Source organism: Gallinula chloropus (assembly GCF_964237585.1).
Source record: "Gallinula chloropus genome assembly, chromosome: 4".
Classification (NCBI taxonomy): Eukaryota; Metazoa; Chordata; class Aves; order Gruiformes; family Rallidae; genus Gallinula; species Gallinula chloropus.
The window spans coordinates 16,827,865-16,850,305 of record NC_140088.1 but is presented as its reverse complement, the minus strand read 5'-3'; the positions used below and the strand labels follow the sequence as shown (position 1 = coordinate 16,850,305).

General features: G+C 42.9%; 1 protein-coding gene across 1 annotated transcript in view; it reads right to left on the bottom strand.

Moving 5' to 3' along the window:
* Window positions 1-22,441, bottom strand: part of ABTB2 (ankyrin repeat and BTB domain containing 2) — a gene marked incomplete at both ends in the record, with an annotated part of 126,210 nt that overhangs the window by 39,222 nt on the left and 64,547 nt on the right. Inside the window, 2 exons of the mRNA XM_084263789.1 lie at window positions 3,335-3,545; window positions 6,185-6,331. Of these exons, the coding sequence (XP_084119915.1) occupies window positions 3,335-3,545; window positions 6,185-6,331 (358 nt within the window). The remainder of the gene's footprint in view (window positions 1-3,334; window positions 3,546-6,184; window positions 6,332-22,441) is intronic.

The following is a 22,441-nucleotide window of genomic DNA, read 5'->3' as shown; positions in this document are numbered from 1 at the left end:
TGCCAAAAGCCCCATCCAACCTGGCCTTGAACACTGCCAGGAATCCAGAGCAGTCACAACTTCTCTGGGCAACCTGTGCCAGTGCCCCTCCATTCTTCCAGGGGAGAATTCTTCCTAATACCTGATCTAGATCTCCCCTCTTTTAGGTTAAACCCATTGCCCCTTGTCCTATCACTAGACTTCCTGATGAACAGTCCCTTTCCAGCTTTCCTGGAGCCCCTTCAGGTACTGAAAGGCTGCTGTAAGGTCTCCCCACAGTCTTCTCTTCTCCAGGCTGAACAACCCCAACTTTCTCAGCCTGCCTCCATAGCAGAAGTGCTCCAGCCTTTTGATCATCTACATGGCCTCCTCTGGACTCACTCCAACTTCTCAATAACATCTTTCTTGTTCCTAGGGACCCCCAAGCTGGACACAGCACTGCAGGCAGGTCTCACCAGAGCAGAGGGGCAGAATCACCTCTCTCAACATGCTGGTCATGCTGTTTTTGATGCAGCCCAGGACACGTTTGGCTTATATGAGTTTAAACTGGCTCTGCTCATTGGGGTGCCTTGCATACCTAACTGCAAGTGTGTATGTTTTCATACCTCAAACAGTTTGCTGCAGGGTATGTTCAGAAGCTTGGCTATGTTTTTTAAAGCCCTTTATGGCACATGACACCCTCCATTAGGCATGGTTTCAGAGCCTGAATTCTATGCTTGCCTTCATGCTGAAGTGAAGTACAGTAAAGACCTTCCAGACCCTACAGCGTTATGGTTTTCATAGCACTTTGCACTACAGTGTGACACACAGAAAGCTCACAGACAACAGAAAGCCAGGCAAGACAGATAGCAGACTGTCAGGTCTCCAAGTGTACTGAACAAATGCAGTTCCTTCCAACGTGGCTCACAGATCTTCCCAAGATCAGGTTTTACTGAGTCCGCAGCTCTAACAGCCTCTCTGTGCTAAATTTCAGACTGGTATTCAGTACCAGTAAATTCATAGAGCAGCCTAGAAACTGAAGCACAGGCACACGTAGAATAGGTCAGCATTACTGCCCTTGTTTGTGACTGGGATTTTTTTCACTAGAAAACAAACTGGGATTGCAGCTCACAGAACAAGTATATTCCAGAAAGAGAGAATAAACGCACAAAAGGGCAACGCCGAGTTTGCAGCTGATTTAGCACAGCTCAGGAAAGGAGAAAAAAAATGGGCTGCACAGCTTTGCCAAGTCACATTAGGTGAATCATTGTCCTCATCTATCATCCCATGAGTCCAGCAGCCCCAATCACCTCTCCTCTCAAGCTGGGAAAGAGTAAACTATCTCCTGTATAAAGTGCTGCTAGCAGTATTTACCCCACTGGCTATGCCAAATAATGTTCACAGAGGTCAATACAGTAAGAGTTGCAGAAATACATCTTGGAGCAAATGGAAGGTGGGGATGGATGTTCATTTCAAGTATACTGAGCAGCATTCATCCTATTTCCAGGTTTCTTAAACTTTTCAAAGCCAACTATTTAAACCGATAGTCCTCAGGTTCTGGCTTTTCCCCCCCTAATGTCAGGTTTTGCTCCATTTTCATATATCCTCTTTAATTTCCTTTACAGCTAAGTACTGGTCAGGAAAAAAATGGCAGAAATTTCCCTTACACCAGCTGTTACAGGATCTACTGTGGATTTTAAAACAGAATAGAGTCATAGCCTGCCTTGCAAAAAAACTCTGGTGAACCATGTGAAGAGCATTGTTTAGGAGCATTCCTGATTTAACTCATTTATTATCATCAGTATACAAAACAAGTAGCTGTGGTAACATCATGATCCTGACAGCACTGAAAAGAACCCAACACAAAACAGAAAGCTTAATCTACATTTCTGATAGAAGCTGTTCAGCAGCTTCAGCTGCACCGCTGTGGGAACTAGTGGTACAACTGTACAGAACCTGGGCCCATGAAAACTCACTTTTTGCACAGTGTGCAAACATGAAATGCAAAATAAACACTCTTGCTCTAGGTAGGGCATTTGATTAAGATTATGGAGCCCAAAAAACAGAGCTACCAATGGGCACCAAGTTGCACAACTGTGACTCTTCCTATTTTACTCAACTTCAGTTAATTCCTCTTGGTTTTTCACACATGTACATCAGTTCCCTCCCTCTGATCCTACAGTTCTGCACACACATTGTTCTATTTGAAAGGATTTTAAGAATTAATTACTGCTACCATGATGACATATGAACTTTAGAAGCTGGGTCTGAGTACAGTAAAGCCCAAACTGGGACAAACAGTTTAGTGTTGTGAGTGTGGCCTCCACCCCAAGCTTCAACACCTCACTCCACTACAAAACCTGCCAACCAGGTACTTCCTTTGGCAAGAGATGTCTGATGTCCAGCAGACATCCAAGGAGTCAGCTACCATAAATACTGGACTGACTTAATCAGAAACCAGAATTTCTCATCTAGCTAAGATATCTGAACCCCCCCCCCCCACACACACACACACATGCTTAGATAGGCATTTCAAACTGGGGAAAACTAGCGAGTCCAGAGAGGCCTGGGTCTCCCTGCAGGATGCAACTGCAAGGCAGACAGCTATATGTCTGCCTTCCAGCTGAGGAGTGGGAGAGTAGGAGCTGCCCAACCTGTCAAGTAACCCAACCTCTGGCCAGGGCTCTGAGGGCTCCTCAGCTCTCCGCTGCCACTGGCCTGTCAGGCAGACTGCCAAGGAGCTGGGCAGGAAGGAAACCAGGGAGGTTTCTAACAGAAATAACATCCCACTGGAAAATTTCTGACCCACTCTAATAACGGGTCTACTTTCAGAGTCAGTTATGACGCTGGCAGAAGGTCGGGAGACCCACTGCACTCTCTGTTTAGTTATTGGCTTCCTATATAAATTTCTTTCTCTACCAGACATGCAGCATCAACTGAAGTAATCTTTAAGAACGATGTTTATAAATCCCTTCAAACCTCTCCACAGCAAATGACATTGCTTTTCCTGAGAATGATGACAATTGTTAATTGGCACTATTCAGAAGGTAACATTTTCTTTGGTAAGGTCTCTACTCCTTTAGGCAACCACATGTACTTTTGGCAGCGTCTCTAGACAAGCCTTGTTGGCAGCATACAGTATATGCCTCGCTCGGAAAGACTGCATGAAAAAACAGCTCACTTTCCAGTTCCAATTCCAAGGCTTCGTAAACTTGGCAAGGCTGACAACACAATCTGGCCTGACTGCAGGAATAACTGATGCCTGGTAGGTAGCATCCTGCAAAGCTGCCTGAGCTGCCCATGCACACACGGTTACTCTACAAAAGGAGACCTTAGCCCAACTCCCTGACTACTAACAGTTGACCAGCCTACATACCGTTCGTTGTTCAGGGTCATTCTTGGAGGGTCAAGGTTGGGGTTCTCCATGGACTCCATCTGAGGACAGCGTAGGAAGTAGTAGAGGGTGTGGAGAGCATCAGGAGACCATGAGATGGGCTGCTGCTGCCGGGTTTGCCGAATGGGACTCATTCCTGGGCGAACAGTGTTCAAGCATTGCATGTGGTGCATTGCTCGTGACACCAAATCACCTGTGCAAAGAGAAAGAATGCAAAAGCACCTCTTTACTATTCAGCCACACTCCTCTTAAGTACGCTCTTTCAACTGAAAATCTCTCACAGCTAAAAGAAATGTCTGTAGCATGCACACATTCTTTTTCCTCCACAAAGGCAGAAGCCATCCTCAAGCTTTTCAGGTTCTTGCAAGGGAAATTTAACTTTCTTTCAAGTGACAAGTTATTAGTTAGAGGACGTAGACCGAAACTTTTCTCAGTCATCTAACTTTCAGAGCAGGAGACTTACAGTGGGTTTTCCTTCCTGTTTTTCTGCTGGTTTTCTCTTTCCAACCATGTGGGCCAGTTTCTCACCTGCCTACAAAAACTACCAATATCTCTGTAAATGTCCACTGCCCGACCAGGGAGTACAGCTCCCACAAGGCAAAGCCAGTACTTCACTCTCTTTGCGGGCATCATCAAGACCGCTCCCATTTCTTTCAACTGGGTGATGATATTCTATCCTCCCAGCCAGGCACTCGTGACAAATTCATTGTATGTTCAATACAGAAATCCCTTCTTTTAGGGGTCTGCTGCTCTCATTCTTACCCTAGCCACAAGTTTCTCCAGAATAACAAGACCTGACTGTCTTATTAAAAAGCCAATCTCTATCCTGCTGTCACAAGGCGCGCCAGAAATTTGCCCTTGAGCCTCGTAAGCAGCTCAACCCAGGAGTTTTCTGGGCTGCTCAGTCCTATTGGTCTTTGAACTCGATCCAGCTCGTCTCTGTGTCAGAGTACTCGTGGACTCGAGGAGGCCTGGAAGAAGGCGACCTGTATTACACACTTTCTACTCGGAAAGGATTTTAAGACTGCAGATTCTGTCAAAGTTCACAGCGCAATGACCCCAAGACAGCAGCTATGCAGTCACATAAAGCTGGTCTTTGTGCAATAAGCTTGCTTTGGGCACACCCTGTTTACTCTCCTTTTATTGTGGTGCATTACAAACTCTCAAGAGCTTTACAATAGAGGCTTCAGACACTAGTAGTGTGACTGCCATACCAGTAAGCTGAATGATTATTATAGATTACTATATATACATACCTAGGACCTATTTTTTTCCCTTAGGAGAATCCTCTGCTGCTTTATGCTTTACAGTCCCCCCAGACCCTCACAGGAAACGTTACTCTATTGTGTCCTACAGTTACAATAGTGGGAAAGGATGGAACAGAAATAATTGCCCCGTCACAAAGCTGGTTCCTGAGAAAGCGCCCTGAACTTAGTGGTGCCACACATGAATCGGTCACTCCTCCCTCTGAAATTCTTAGGAAGTTCTTATTTGTTCAACTGTACCTAACAGCAATATTCTGAATTTGCCAAGTAACCCCATGGGATTCTACTGTTAGGGAAAAACCCATCCTCAAAGCTACTGGATGCCTAAACACGACATTATTAGTTGTTTGGATTGATGGACTACTAAAAATCTCTGTTTTCAATACAAAGCTGTGCTGATTGTTTGTTGCATAGTATGCTCAGGTTAAGGACCCACTTCAGAATGGAAAAACCTTCTAACATCTCTGCCTTTCCACTTCAGTAGCTCCCTGCTCTCCAGGATCTAAACGTTTTACGAAAGCATCATGAACCCTCTAACGTTGGTACTAACACAGAAGCCTGTGTAGCTATAGCAGAAATGCATCTGGAATTCAAATTTTCAGCTCAGAATAACGTTCCTTCTCCTTTGCACACTCACTCTCTTTATTTTTCTGGCAATGGGCAGCAACATTAAAAAAAAAAAATTAGGCAACTGTATCAGGAGATCTATTCACTAGATGTAATGACCAAGTTGGCCAAAGCAGGGATGGGGGAAGAGAAAGAGGAAGCTGTATTTAATCTTAGGCCCATGCTACAAATGTTCTCTTGTGTTCCAGGATAAATAGAGGTGTGTTAGAGGAATGTGAAAACCTCAAATTAAGGCAGGTTGCAAAATAAATGGTGAAACCCACAAACTCCTTGCTGGCCCTGACATTCATGAGCATTCAGATGGTGCAGACTAAGAAAGTGATGCCAGCAGAAACGTTGCAAGGGAAAAGTAGACCGGGAAAACACAAATCATTTTTGTTTACTTTAAAAGGATTTTGTGAATAGTCTAGGAATGGAACATTTCATTGGGTTAGCACTGAAAAAGAGGGTTTTGAACAAGTTTTTGCTACCAACGTGCTCTCAGATTTTTTCCTTTCCACGTTTTGTTTTTTAAGTACCAAAAAAAGCCTTCCCTTGAATATCCAGCACCCTTGACATTTCCACTACACAAACAGCAACAAAGAGAACCCTCTCTGCCATCTGAGGGAGGTGCCGCTGCTGCGTTCACAACCGTACCAGAGAACCTCCAAAGGCATCGAGGCAAAACCCTCCATCTTCTGTTGGCACTAACCCCACTAACTACCCAATGCCTCGAAAAGCCACATCTTATACAACTTCAAGATAAATTAAATATAAAGTCGTCTAACAAAACAACCTGATTTTCATAAACAGCACCACAAGACAATTAAATCTTATGCAACGTTAGCCAAATACTGCTCGCTGCCAACAATGGCAACGCGCCCGCTGACCTCAAGTGTGGAGGGACTGGCTCTCCTACTTCACTGAAAGAAACCCACGTCCAATCACATCCGAAACTTACTCAGTTCAGAGATGCTTCCAACACAAGTTGCCAACAGAGACTGCTCTAATGTTCGGAGTTCCAGCTGGGCGTAAGCATCAGCCCGTCCATCATTGCACACGGAGCCGTCGTTGTATGGGCTAAAGTAGGCGGGCAGTGACAGCACACCTGGGGATGAGAGCAAAGAACAGTCCTGTTATAAGCAAAGTTACAGGAGTGACAAAGCAAATCTCTCTATCAGGAGGGAACTTGAACACATTTGCGGTTTTCTTGGAGGATTTGAGGTCTTTTGAATAGTTCAAATAAAATCAAACTGTGCTGTGAACATCATTGGGATGGATGAAACAGTAAAACTAGGCTCTAGGGAGTAGGGCTGTATACTTCTAGCCTTTAAAAACTAGAAACAAATTGCAGTTGAGATAAAACTACATGAAAAGCTTCAGTGAAGTCTCTAGTATTGTTTATACAACACTTCATCTGCAAACACCTCGCTTCTCATCAGCTGTATGCAGATTGCTAGATATAAGGGCCTGATTTTTAGAGGTGTGGAGGATAACCTCAAGTCCATCTAAGGTAAACAGTAGCTGCCAACTTTGCAGATCCAAAAACAAAACCACGGCTTATGCCAGTTCTTTGAACCTGCATGCAGTTTCAAACGTGCAGACTGTGGTTTCTACATGTGTGAACCTTTGGATATGCCAAACTGCGCCCACAAGCTTTGAGCCTGACTAGATTTTCATCTCCATAAATGACCCCTCCACGAGAGCGAGAGATTAGAGAGGTAATTACACTGCACATACACATTCACTGCACACACACTCCTTCCACATTATCCTGCACACCTGAACAGCAATGCCCAGTAACTGAACAGAACGACAGATCTGCAAGCAGGTAGTTGCTATCAGGACCCCATCCCCCTTTGCACGTAGCCCTATGGCTCATTTGCGTTGGTGGCAAATTAGAGACTGTTTGGGTGAACTGGCTGGGAATGGCAGATAGGGGAGATGCTACAAAAATCTTGACATATGGTTTCACATGAAGATGCATGAAGGCTCTAAAAGGGATAGTCATTCATCTCCTTCCCCCCACACACACCTCTCCATCATCCTTTCCACCCATTGTCTGATCAAGCACGGCAGATCTGCAGCCATAGTGCAAGTCAGTGCAACAGAGAGATTGGGAAAAAAAATGTTGGCTCCCCTGCTGTCATCCCAGAAATCCATTAGTTCAATATCTGCTCTTCAAACTAGCAAGCTGAGCTTTGTCGCCCTTTGGCTGCACACTCTGTGTGGGAATAGGACCTCTAGAACTGATGTGGGGAGCACAGACTAAGGCTGTGGGGGAGAGCAGACATGATGGAGTATGGCCCGACACTGTGTCCACCATGCAGCTGGACTCTTAAACACCTTTTCCAGTCCACACAGACAGCGCTCCTCTTCCCTTGTTGGGGCTGTATTTTCACGTGTGTTCAGCTGCTACCACATGTTTAATTACAGATGTATCCTGAAACTCCAGTGGCATACCCCAGCCCAAATTTTTCATGATTTCAGACAAGGACGTTCACAGCCACAACTGCCTGTGCTCTTATCCTGATGCATCCTGTGCTTCTGATGTTTCACCTTTGATCCAACCACAGCCATACCAATATATTTCAGCTCAGAACCATGTTTCCTTCCCTCTCTCACCCTCTGACCCCGCTCGAGTCTCAGATGTGGAGGTACTTTACTCCTATTGCAATGACCTCCTGTCACGTAGGTGCTGTGTATTCTTGTCCAACAAAACCCTGCCAGCTGAATGGCAGTGCATTGTGCAAGAGCTTTGTTTCTTTGTCTTGATATTTTCTTTTGAAACTTTATGCTGAATTGATCTCTCCTAACCCTTTTCACATCCTCTTTGCATCCTGCTTGGTGGTAAAGCCAAGGGCTGCATCAAAAACTTCCTGGATATTTTGAGGATAAGGGAATGATTTATCCTGTTGTGCTACTTCACTGTACATCACTGTTACTTAGTGGAGAAAACTCTGCCAATGCCCTCTGTAACCTGAATAATTAGGAAGTCGAGGCTTTAAGAGCGAACAGAAGTGATGCATGCAAACTAGAAAAGCTTGCTTGAAATGCACTTCAGCCTCCTATACAGAGCCCAAGCCACTTCCTTTTCCATGTCAAAGCTATGAAAGGATGTTTTAAGACATATGGATTGAATTTATGGTGGAGGGAGAATGAAAATAGACTGATTTGTCAAAAGTTTCAAATACAGGCATGTAATTCTACAGAGGCGAAAACAGAAACTGGCAGTTACATTAATAAGCTAGGCAGGGGAGGGGGGGATGGGAGGGGGAAAGGAGCACATTTTCTCTGCCAGTTTCAGTTGGTTCTGTTTTCTAACAGGGAATTAAAAATAAAGATTTGTAGAATGATTTAAGTTGGCTCACAAACGAAACAACATTTTCTTGGTTTTCCAGTTAACAGTTTGCCAGGTGCTGTGGGTAAGGGGAAACGGGGATGATTTATTTACTTCTGGAAAAATTAGTCATACCAGATAGCTGTGGACAAGATTGATGTTCTCATCTGCCTTGGTACAGCTGAGGAATATCCCCAACGTACCGGGGTGAGATAAGGAAATTCCCAAGACTCTGGCCATGTGCCAAAGCCCAATGACGCCACCAGGGATTTTCCCTGGGATGGCAATGGGGTGTGAATCAGGCCCTTGTTAGGTAAGATTTCCCAAAGGCTCCCCATGTCTGGCAGGTCTCTGGATAGGTATGAGCAGTCCTGGGAACAGCAACACACACCTCTCAACACTGCTTTTGAGAGACAGAGAGCAGTGACCCAACAGGCAGGGAAGTACAAACATACCCTGTGATTACTATGCCTTGCAGCATGCTAACCAGGGTTTCCTCTCCAATGTGTCCCCAGTAACTGCACAGGGTTGGAAAACCATCATCTTTGCTCCTCAGATCAGAAATTCTGGCACGAGGACATCTGCAGTCAAGCTTTGCCTACTGGTGTTTTAATTAGGAGCAGGACTTAAAAATACCAGTTTTAAAACGTGGTTTGATAAAAGAGCACTGGCATTGCAATAGCTACTCGTACCCCAGAGGCTGGTACCTGTTCTGCTCCCACCCAGATCAAGACATTTGCTGGTGTCAAAAGGTGGTCTGATGGTACAAACTATAGGGGATATTTCTACTTCTAGCTGGCATTCACATTCCTGTATCTTCGCATTTGTGGCAACACTGGGTTTTAATCACGGCTAGCTAAATAAGTAACACTGTAATTGAAATAAATCAATTCATGTCAAAACACACCCTGCTTGGAATCACGTTAAAACTGCTCATTTATTTCCTGAAGTTAAAGAATGCGTTTTCCCCACAAAACAACGATGTGGAACAGCACCTAATTACCGTGCAGGAACGAACCATTTGGGCACGCACAGCGCCGTGCTTATAATATTTCCTCTGATGTGGGCTATGTTGTGTTTCCTACACATCCCTGACATTCTGGTCACACTTTTTTTTTATTTTATTTTTTTAATTAACCAAGATTTTAAGTATGGGATCCAAGCCCAAGTCAAATTAGCATGAGTCTGAATTTGAGCGTGGCTTAGATCAAACCTCAAGAGCACAAGGATTTAAGAATCACCTCTCCAGAATGGCATGAGGCAACACCCCCGTAGCAGCCCAACTGAAAGCATGTTCGTGGCACTGCGATTAAGGCATGGCTGGCTAATGATTTGTCTCTGATATTTCCATAGCCTTTGAAATAGCGGCTGGAAATAAAAGTATATTTATTCTACCTCAGTTAACATACAAAACCTGCTCACGGCCTCTTGCTGCCAATGATCTTAAAAGGCAGTCACAAGTGGGTGAAATTCCAGTTAGGCAGTTCCTTAAACTCAAATTATTCTGCTCACCTAAAGATTTTGAAATTGTTGTCTGTAATCTGACGCTTTTTAATAGCAACCAAAAATGTTTCCACAGTCTGAGCTGGGTCCAGGGAAAAGTCTGTTCGCACTCTTGGACATCTTTTCTGGTTTAAGAGGTGCAGCAGTTCTGCTGAGAGCTTTGGCTGTAACATGATGGCTCCCATGACCAGGGCTGTGTAAAACTCCATCTGGCTTCCAATCAGTCCCATCCTCAAGCAAGGCAGTTTCTCTAAGGAGCCCTGGGTCCATCTCTGAATGTCCCATGATAATTCAGAGGCTGGTATCAACTTCTGCTCTTTTGATAACAAGATACATACACACACAGACTTTTACTTGAACTGTGTTTTAAGATTTGAATGTTTAAAAAATATATTTGAAGTAATTTTTGATTTACCCATGCTATTATCATGCTTTATGCCATTTGCATGTTACATTAATGAAAAAAGGATTTCATTTTTACCTTGTCATCATGATTTTCTCTGTGCTCTCTCTATTTTAGTCTAAATCCTTCCTGTTGGGGGACAACTTCCTGGTAGTTAACTCATCAGTCCTTTGATGTCTTTCAAATAGTGTTTTTTTTTTTTAAAAACAAACCTAGTAAAGTCCTCAAAACAATACAAAGCATATTGATTTCTCCTTTTGCCAGAATAAAACCAGGATCTCTGGGCAAGGATTCTTTTCTGTGTATTTTTTGCACTATACCTAAACCAGTAGCAATCATTACTGAACGCCACCGTAGTACAATTTATTTGGCAAAACCAACCAGAATTGAAAGGCCTTGGAAAATTCAGAATTGCCTTTATATGTTAGAAATTGTTTCTAAAAGCCCATGATACTGCAAAAAGCCACATATGTGAAAACGGAACCACTGCGGATATGCTACAAAAATGTATCAGGAACCCAAGTAAGAAAAAACTGACTCTCCAGCATCAGTGTACTTTTGCAATGTTTGGCTTGTGATATATTTCAGAAGAAACATTCTGCAAGGTGGGAACAATAGCTGACCCTGTGAGCCAAGAGGTGACTTGGAAAGCCGAAATTTTGAAGGCTGATGGCAATGACCTGACTATGCTGAACAGCCAAGTCTGCCAATTTCAATGGACCTGGTTAAAAACCTGACCCAATTGCAATTGCAGTTCCCACACTGGAATTTGGCTGTGACATCAGGATGGCTGACACCTTGCACAAAGTCCTGTAATTCTTCATGGCAAGGAGCATTCATGGCTCTCCTTGGGGTTTTTTGTTTCCCATTCAACATAATGCCACACGGTTCCCTCTTGCCAATGAATGCAGAGAAGAGAGCACCACCCCGAATTGATGTCAATTCCTGGAGCTCTATTTTCTTCTTGCTGAACTACCACTGCTAGAAGATCTCACCTCCCTTTTCTTGTACGAAATGAGACAGAATCATTCATACAGAAAAGAAACAAATGCTCCCCACCCCATGAAAAAAAACCCCTGAAACAGGCAACCAAAGTGTTCCTGACACAACTCACTCAAATCTAAACACATCAGGCTCCATAATCAACTACAGCCATGCTATAGATTGTGAGAATGACTTGTTATCGGGAAACAATGCATATAATTGCTAACATATAGGAAAGCAATGTGGCTTCTGCTATAAAGCAGGCAGGCATCTCTTTCAGTTTGTCTCTGTCATCAGTAAGAAAAATCAAACACAGTTGCTTGCATCTGCATCCACATAAAACAGAAATTCAGTAACTGAAACCATGAGGAAAACCAGAAGAGGGAGAAGATTCATGCAGAGAGAGATCATCTTTGAGTATTCTGCAAGTGCTCAACTGGATCTCTCCATCGATGAACTGCTGTCCGAAGCGGACACCTGTGGGCAGAGTTGTCTGATTCAGACAGCCCTCACGTAGGCACCCTGGTCTTGCTTTAACTGCTCGTAGAGACAACGTTCCCTGCGGATTAACGAAACGCAGATTGCCCGGACTCCAGGAATGTTATCAGAGATGTGTTGTCTTAAAGGATGCAATCATGCCCTTCATGTAGCTCAATGTCAAGAGGCACTGTTGGACTAGAAGTATCAAAACACGCCAAATCAGACTTGTAAAGCACTCTCAGAATTCACTCTCCCTTTTCTGGGGTCCAGGTCAATGCAGCACCTCTGGCTCCAAAAGCAGGGGATAGTAGTGGAGCTCACAGCTTCTGCAGTGCAACGTGGGCTGTACCACCACCCTTCTCTGTATGCACTGCCACAGAATGAGCAGAAACTTACTGACAGTCACTACAAATACTTCAATGCCTCCTTATGCCTTCGGAACTAACTGTGCCCTGTCTTCAACCTGCACTTGGAAGTGTTCGACTTTGCCTCGCTATTGCTATGAAAATGGTGGAATTGTGCTGGAACATGGAGGGGAGAAGGTAGGAAGTATCTATAAGAACTATTCTATATTTGAATCCAGCTGTGATACACAGGATTGCAAATTATTATAAATGTAGAAGAAAGGCCGTGGTTTAGTACCGAGTCAGTATTTATTGAGTCATTAATCCCATTTCCATATCCCTGTGGTCTTCTGGACAACCACTAACCTGGCTTGGCCCCAAGCGCTTAATTGAACTTAAGCCCAAGGGAACATATCCTTGGTTTATGCTTTAATGACTGCCAAAAAACATAGCAAATTTTATCTTCAGCAGCAGCAGCATATTTTGCAAGACAAAAGGTACCAGTGCTTTTATGAGACCATGATTGCCTTCATTTCCATTCCTTAGATTGGAGAAACAGAAGAAGCAGCAACTACCAGGCTCAAGCATCAGAAGCAGCACTTTAAAACGTCCAAATCCCCCAGTTCAGAATCCCTGTGTCATTAGACCTCGCCTGTATGAAACTGGCCAAGACAGAGCCATTGATCTCACAACCTGCATCCAGAGACTTGAAATAAATGCAAGACTGCCAGGCTTTAGTCTAGCTTTGTAGAACAACACTAACTATTTTATATACCATAATAAAAGACTTTGGCTAATATGATCTGTAAATATGAACTGTAAATGCGTCCTAGTACTATGATTACAACTGCTTTTGAAGAGAAGCATGAGTGCTCGCAAATCAACAAGTCTATCCCTAAAACTAGGCTGATGCATCACAATTTTGCACGTGGCTTTTCCAGGCATCGGATCTTCTACACAGGGTTCAAGGACAAGCGAAGACCCACACTAGACTGTAATGTTGGCCTGAAAGATAAAACCACCTATGTTTCTAGGATCCTCATTTTCAGGGTCTAGTACAGCGCATTAAAGAATAAACTCCATACTGGGCTATAAATATCAGTGAAAAAAACAGAGAGAAAGTTTTATAGGGCATGGTATAAATAGATTATGAACACTGGGAAAAAAATACAAAACCAGAATCCTGTGCCAAAAAGTTACTGTGGTCCAACAGGCACTACTAACTTAGCATTAACTAGTTCTGTAACCCCCAGCCAGTTTACTCGGTCTCACGTATCTGGAAAATAGGGATATTGCTTCATTGCTTGTTCAGGGTCGTCTGACAGAAGTTCTTGCTTCATTCCTCATTCTCATCTTACTCCTTTATACTACTCAACATCTCAGCAGTGTCCCCATTTCCTGTGTATGTCAACAGTACATTTTTTGTCCCTTAGCAACAGTCCATCTTTCATTTACATAGCCATTTCACCTTCCACAATCCCAAAGCTCTCAGACACGGCTACTTCTGAAAGGACACAGTATTGTGACAATGTGTAATTCCACCCCAATGGACCTTATGATACAAGAAGAGAAGCTTTACCCAACTGAGAAGGGTTAAGAAAAGGAAAATGGATTTAAGCCGAATAGAGATTCTGATGTGGATACAATAGTGGGACAGTTACTCTAAGAAACACAGTAAAAATACTGTAAGAAATTATAAAGAAGAAAAAGTATATATACACACACAGAAGAAACAACATAAATAGCTTAAAAAAACCCCCCAAACCCCCCACCTTATTTTTAAAACAGAGAGACAGAGGTAGGACAGGCAAGCAATGGCAACTCCAGAAACACCAAGTCCTTTAGCAGCATTACTGTGGGGATTACAAAGCTTAGGGAGAGGAGGTTTATATCACTTTCTCCATTCCTTTGGAATTCTTTAGAAGTCTCCAATTAAGGTGCTTTCACAGTGAAACCAGCTTCATTTGGAGTAACCAGTGGGACTGCAGCACAAGTCTAAGAAAACTACAGGCACCAGTTAGAGCCCACATACCCTCTACAATACCCTCTTCTGATCCAGTCCTTATTGTTCACTGTCCTTCCTGAAATATGGTCTTTGACTCATGCCCAGTTCTCCAGATGTGGTCTGACTAAGCTCTTTGTACATGCCATAATGACCTCTCTTTACTCGCATTCAATTCTTCTATTTATACATCCCATGATCTGTATGCTTGCCAAACACAAAGACGATAGTAAATTTATATCCTCTGTCACTCCCAGTTCCTTTTCTTAGGGAACACTGAGATGGAGAAGCTGACCAGGGCTGTACACCAGAATAATCCCATGTAATCCCTTCGCAACTACCCCAGAGTAATCTTTGGAAAGAGTTTACTCAACATGACCCCTGCCCACCACCTTCTTTAAAGAGGTGAGCCCTTGACCTGATAAAATCTACCCTTGTCAGACTCTCCTGGCTGTAGCAAACATGCCATTAAAAGAAAATTTTAGAAACTGTGGTCACTTAATAACAAACATCAAGACAGCAATTACAGCAGTTAATGACTTAAAATATCAGAGCATCATAAGAGCTGTTTATTCTATGATTATTTTTAAAAAGCCATGAGGAAATACGAACTCAACAACTAGTAACTACTCCTAGAGAACTAGTCATCTTGACACAGCTTGAGGATTGTCTCCATTAGCTGCCAGGAACACCCATCCTCTGATGCACAGCTACACAGTTTACATTTTGTCTGGGTGAAATATGTATCTGTCACTTAATATAAGATTGAAATTTTATCTAAGTGAAACACAGTGCAGTTCTGAGACCATAAAGTCTGACCTCAGGAGGGCAAGGTTTGGAGGCCTGCAAGGATGATCACATGCATACCATGCCTGCAGACAAAAGTGATCCAGGTTTTGAGTCACTGGCCAGACAATACAAACCTTCGGGTGGGCGTATCCTGGGTAGCTCACAAGAAAAAAAAAGCAGTATGTTGTAGATTTGATACCTGGAGTTTAACTTCCAATATTGTTGTCAGCATAGCTACAGTAAATTGCTCACACCAGGATTTACATGCATGAGTAGTTCATGACTCACCAGCTTTGTCATTCTTACCCCACAACTGCCTGGAGCCCAATACTGGCTTTAGTAAGTGCAAGAATTTGGGACAAGTATAAACACAAACCTCCACCATACAGGTAACAATGTTTGTGTTAGATGTGCGCCATTAGGCAGGGTCTACTCTCTAGGAGTACTCTGACAGAGTTAAAGACCAGCAATAATTCTATCTCAGAACAGAAGCTGCTTCTCTCTTAATCTCCTCTAACAAACACTTAGAAGTATTTGGCAGTTTCCCACATACACATAATACAAGAAATTATTCTCTTATTAATGACAGCATTTTGCAACTTTGTGTTTCCTCGCATCAAAGCATCCTGAAGAGCTTTTCAACCATGACCAATTTGCTTAAAGACTCAGAAGTGCAGTTGAGGAATTCCACTTATTCACCAACTCCATTTTTGCAATGCTTTAGCCTATTTCTCACATTATGTGTGGTACTAAAGGACCATCTCATACCATCTACATTCACATTTAGCTTCCTTCCATGACATCTGACACCTGTTCTGGCTTCCAGCACCTATTATACTCGCTACTTAAGCATGTGTACTCTTCTTTCTTATCCCCCATCATCTACTCACCATCACCATGCTTGTACTCTTTCCAGGATTCATCCTTTCAAGTTACAAGCAAGATGCAATATCTGCGTTTCAATGTACCCTTTAGGGGTAGTGACACCGTAGGAATTTGCCAATATATCTAAAGCTAGCAGAAAAAAACCTCCACCCAAACAACTGCTCCTCCACGACAAGGCTCTGGCCTGTCTCTCTGGTTGCGTAAGTGCCAAACGCATTTCAAAGTCTAAGTCTCTTGGTCATACCCATTTATAGTTTGTATAAAAAGCATAACTTGTACACTTCCATTAGAGCCCTAAATATAACTGCCCCAAGCAAGTATTCGCTTTTCCAACAGTACCTCTTTGAATTTGCTTTTCAAAAGAATGCTCTTGCCACTATATTATTTATAGACATTTACATTAAGATCTAAATACTTAGTCAGGAAATCACTCAGATTAATGGATCCCCAGCATTGTTTTATAACTTTAAATAGCTCAGAAGGAAAAAACAAGTTGGTTATATTTTAACTCTAGAAGAGCATCTTTTTTGCATAAGCACAAAAAGCAGCAATGTTTACAGTGCTCAGAGTGGATGGACACAGTTCTTTGAAGAATCTGGGAACACCACTACAACAGTTTTTTAACATGGCATCTGTGTAGAGGATTAAAATTACAATATGTGTCCTGTACTATTGGGGTTTTTTTGAACAGGGAAGATGTTTTATGATACCTTTATTATGCCCATGTACCATATCTGTAACAGATTCAAACATTCAACCCAACTGATTGTGCCAGCATGCTGTCTTCTCAAAGCTTTCTTGCACATGGATTTCCACTTACACCACTTTGTAGCGTGCAATTGTTTTCTTGACACTTGGACCATAATTATTTGTAGAGGTGACGTCCTTTGGGCGAGATCATGAAAAAAAGAATGGGAAAGAATGCCTTATGGCAGAAATAAAAAGGAAAGCACTTCTTAGAGCAAGACAGGTTGTGGTTGCTTTACGATACTGTGCAAACACAGTGATACTGACAGTGTGTCCCCAGAGGAACAGTACTGCACAGCTCGGGTCGAGTGGACACGAGAACAGCTTTGGCAAGAGCGCAGCCGATGCTCCAAATACCGACACAGCTGCTCTCACGGACAACAAGCAAAAATAACATCGTGATTTTGCGCCCACCGTTTCTACCAGAGAAAAAATAAAAACCATTTTCTCCAAATGTTATTGAATCCTTGCCACTAACTGCAAAATAAAGTGTCCCTTCTTGCACTTATTTGCCAGAAAAGCAGCTCAGCCCCATCCATCACTGCTGGCAAATTCTGCAGGAGCTGAGGTGTAGGAAGCAAACTCCAGAATGCCTACCCACTTTACCTGTGACTGCGCAGCCCCTTCTTCCAAATACCTTTCAAAATCAGGAAGCCATCTGCCTTTCAAGTAATCTTGAATTACACTGTGCTAAAACAACTTGTCCACAGTCCCAGTCAGGGGCTATTCAAACAGCAGGACCATGTCAACCTACTTCCTAAAGAAGATGACCTGAGGAAAGACACCGAAGGCACCAGAAAAGCAGACAGCTGTTATAATTTTACAAGCCTCTCCCACTTTTCAGTTGGCATCTCAGCAATGACCAAGCCTGCTCCTAAATGTGAAGTTACTCCTATGGTAGCATTTCACACGCTCATGGTGAAGATTAAGTTTATAGGGAATCTTCTGAAAAGCCTTGGGGAAGTAATGGAAAACTGGCACTTAGAGAAAGATCCTTCACTGACAAAATTTAACATGGATGGAAAAACTCTTTCTTTCTATTTTTTTTTTAAAGTAAATGATCATAGCATTTCCTCTGTCTATAAAACTGCTGTAGTCATTAGTCTATAAGATAAAATTCATACCTTGTATTTTGTTGGCTCCCTGCTGACCCCAGACTGCATTGCTCTACATTGCCATTTGCTCTCTGATGGCAACACGCAGCATCTCTACTACTGCACAGCAGAGAAGCACAGCATGGAAGTACTTGAAAAGCAAAAGTCCATTCCCCAGAAATAATCCCATACCACATAAGCAATCATTTTTTCGATCCAGCTGCTTGTATGCAACCGCTATATCCTAGTAACATTAACAGCTTTGACAATTACCCAGAAAAAATGGCTTAGGTGGCTTTTTTAATTTGTCCTGAAGGAAAGCAAAAGCTAGAGCCATGGCAGATACAGATTTGGGGAGGCTAACCTACCTAAGAATACTTTTCACCCTTCAGAGGCACTCTGTTCCTTTCACTGAATCATTGAAGCAATAGTTCAAACAAGAGACTGTTCAGTTAGAACAGGACAAGCTGGAAAAGGCAGCTCCATTTCAGGAATCTCAAAAAGCAGATAGCAATAAAGACTGGAAAAGGAGACAGGACACAGCACTGTAATCTGAAACCCATGTGCTCCTCAACAGAGACTTACTTGGAGTTGAATTTTTACTTTAGACCTGTCTTTTTCCTCAAAGAAACACAAGAGTAACGGGGAAGGGAAAGAGGCACACAGAGGAGATGTGGAGAGAAAGAATGGGAGAGCACTGGAGAACAGTCCAACAAGTAAGAGCTGCTTCTGCCTTTCTGTCTTGGAAATGTGTTACTATTCCTAAAAAACTTTCAGGGTCTTGAGGAGTTTATAACACCCTATATGCTTGAACCCCCCTCTCTCCTCCCCTCAACTCGTTCCCTGAAAAGTGGCATAGTAGACAAAGGGTGATCCAGCAGAGTTGGACATGCCTCTTCTTAATACTGATGAACCTGGTAGCCACTGTAACTACCTGGGCAGTCATTCCATTTCCACAGCTTTGCTGGCTGATTTCAAGATCTTCATAATACCATACAAATATAAAGGAACATTTTAATACTGTGCTTTGAAACCCGAAGATACTTGGGTTTTGCTGTTTTAGAGTTCTAGGGCAGAATAATCAGACAAACATGAACCAAAAAAATGCTAGGGTTTCCTAACTACCTATTTTCTTCAAGATCCTCTTCACCTTCCTGCCCTGTTCTTACTAATAAATCACTTATTTACTGCTACGGCCCTGCAGGCCTGACCACAGCTTCTTCATCTCAGCAGGAGCCAAATGATGATTGAGATGCCAATATATTAGCCTGGTCTGATTCAGAGAAGGATAAGGAACAAAGCATTTGTGCAGAGCAAAGATAAATGAATATAAATCAAGTGCTGAGCCATTTTCTGTGATGGATTAGCACCTTTCTTTGACCTAATAATGTCGAGGGGTCTCCATGCTGACAGCAACTAACGTGGAAATCTCTGTGCTGTGTAAAGCCAGTAGGAATCCTGATCTCCAGCTGCACTGTTACTCTGTATTTTGCTAGGCATCTCACTCAGGTATAAGCAATCCATCTCCCTCATCTCACCTTGAGGAATGTCACTACAGCATCCACCAAACTCCCTCTAGAATACAGGAGAGAGGTTTATTCCCACCACTTCTTCAAGTTTCACCCTATAATCCCATTTTTAGCAGTAAACCAGCAGGCCACAGGCAAGGATGAGACAGAAAAGCTTTCTCTGTACCTGGGGATGTTGCTAGAGTATAAAACTATACAAAGCCAGCAGTGAAAAAGCAGATGTTTGGATCAAATTTGGCATCTGCAATTTTGCCAAAACCAGAAGATAGCAAACAAATTAGTAACCACAGAAAAAACTTATTTGGCCTCAAGCCCCCACGTCTCAGATTTGGCTATATGCAGTAGATAGAGATATATTATATAGTGTTTAAAAATCGATTGTGTAACTGGCTGATGGCAAAAACTGCATCTTTTGAGAGCAAGAAAGATGTCAAAGTCCTGCAGCTATTGCAGCCTCTATTATTCTTATATCCCAGCTGCAGAAGAGTTGTCTATCGCTTGTCCAAAATTGTCAAAAAAAAAAAAGGAGGAGGAAAAAAGAGGACTGTTTCTCCTGTGATTGTAATATGACCCTCTGTGCTACATGTTGGATGAGGTACCCAGATGCTTGAGTCAGTACAAACAAGCTGTTCGCACAGCCAGCTCAGGATCAGCAGTGCCAACAAAAGGTGTGGGGTACTGAAACCTCTGCTACCCCTCCGGTGGCTGGCACTCGTCTAACCTGTTGTCTTTGCCTGAAGACTGAATCACCTTTCACCCTCTAAAGAGCTGGCCTGATGAAAAATCACCTTTGCAAGGTGCTTCAGGCCAGATTGCATCCATATGTCTCCACATTACCCATTCCACGCAGACTGACACAGATAAGAGGTAGTATCTCAAAGAGACCTAGGGCATTAAAAATGAGCTGAAGGCTTGGTTCTCATTACCACCTACATTGTTTTAAACTTCCACTGAACTACCTCCAATATTAGAGCAGCTGTGCTCCTGCCTCCCTACTCTGACCCTGAGCTTCATGTTCCTGGCCTCTGCTTTTGTCAGAATTGGCGTTTATGCAGTTGTATCATAAGATGCTTCAGGAAACAGAGGGATGTGTCACTTTGTTGTTTTGTTTCTTTGTTATCCTCTCTTTCCCCCTAGGCTTAGCTTTGGTCACATCAATTCCTTGCCTCAGCATAAGCAGTGTAGAAACACAGACAAAAAAGGGGTGGTAGGAAAGTGTAAAGGGGGTAAAGGGGGTGGGTGAAACTGCAGTAACTCAGATTTAGTTTAGCTCAAACTGTCAAATCTTGTACTGTATTGACACCAGGCCTTGCAGAAATAATAGAAACTGTGGAAAAACTGAAAATCATAAACTAAGTGGGGTGCTTTACACTCACCTCTCCTGCTTTTAGAGAAAAATAGCAAAAGACTGACTTTTAGAAATTAGTAGAAAACCTATCCACAGTTTTGGCATTCTGAGACAAATTGAATTTGCCAAGTGCAAGAAGTTGTTTATAAGAAAAGAAACAGAGAACTGGAAATGGTTCCAGAATATTTATTATGATCCACCTGATTGTAGCCAAAATATTACATCAGCCTAGATAGCCTGAGAACTGGAACAATATTAATCTCAAATTAGCAAGTTGCTTGGTACAACAGGCAGGGAGAAATGGTTTTGCAGGAGGCCAGGGTTCTCTCCCTAGCTCTGCTAGCAACCACAGACAAGTCCACTTCTCTGCCTCTAAACTTACTACCTGTAACCAGAAACAAAGACTTGAGTTTTCTTTAATCCTCAAGATGGTTTTATGTTGTTTGGGATTTTGTTTGTTTGCCTTTTTTTTTTGGGGGGGGGGGGGTGGGGGGAGGGGTGGGGGAGGGGTGGTGGAGAGGGGGAAGTGGTGTTTGTTTGCCTGTAAAACATCCTAAGATTCTTAAAACAGTGAGTATCTTTTACTAACACTTCCAGAATTTGCAGTTTTCAGGTGTAAGCTTCCTTGGTTCACCCTGAAGGTTGGATGAATGCAAGGTAGCTCCAGTCTAAAACCCATCAAGCCATTGTGCTGATGAGAAGTTAGACTTCAGTATAGCACCAGCATGCCAAGGAATTCTTGGTGTGGTGCTGTGTTTAAAAACCGAAATCACAACACATACAAAACAGCCAACTGATGCTTGAATATTTTAAAGATCATAATTAGAGAACACTTTTTCAATATTTAGACAATTTCACTCCAAAACATTGTGCTGATCTAGTTACAATACGACAGCTTGTCTACTTGTTCCCTTGCTCTACCAACACTACCAAAGCACACATGTTCCCGACTTCAGCTGGAGGGTGATTTCTCTCATTGAGCACAACTGATAAATTACCTATTTTATGAGAGTCTAAGAAGCCAAGACTCATAAACTTGCTGATGAAGCTGGAAGGCCATCATTAATTCCGAAGCAGTGTTATGGATGCCTTTTATCTTTAAGTATCTGAAAGAACCTTTATACATTAAACAAGGTAGTTCAAAAGCAGTGCTTCCAGGACAAAGGAAATACAGCCACTGCTGGGGCAAAAGGAAACAAAGCCCAGTTGCTGCCCACAAACAGCAACACCGTCCTGCCAATTAAGAAAGGAAAACTATTCTCCTGTATTCTCCATACAAAGTGCTCATCTGTTCTTACAAGAAGTCAGTGCTGGACTTGTGCATTTGGTTCAGGATGCCTTCTCTCTCCTTCCCCACAGAAGTAGTCATGGAGATGTGGGAAGCATGGAGGAGCATATGCTCATGGCCACAGTGCTTGCGCATATCCTGACAAGACAGGAGGCTTGGCTGCCCCAGGTAGTCCAACACCACCACCAAAGTGTACTGATGGTGGTCTGAGGGTCTTGGTGTTGCCCTACAAAGCTTAGGGGAAAGCAATCATCTCAGGCCCTCTTCAACTAGGCAGATGGTCCCATTGTGTCCTCAGGGACTGAATCACTGTGTGACGCTCATTCTTGTACCATCACTCTCAGGTGAAAGTCAAAACTTTCATGTAATTGTGCAGCCATAGGATACACAAGTGAGGTTTCACACTTCTGACTCAGTCTGGCCATGCCTGCTGACAAATGCTTCAGAACTGAACATAACCCAAAGGCTCCTTTTTCCCAACT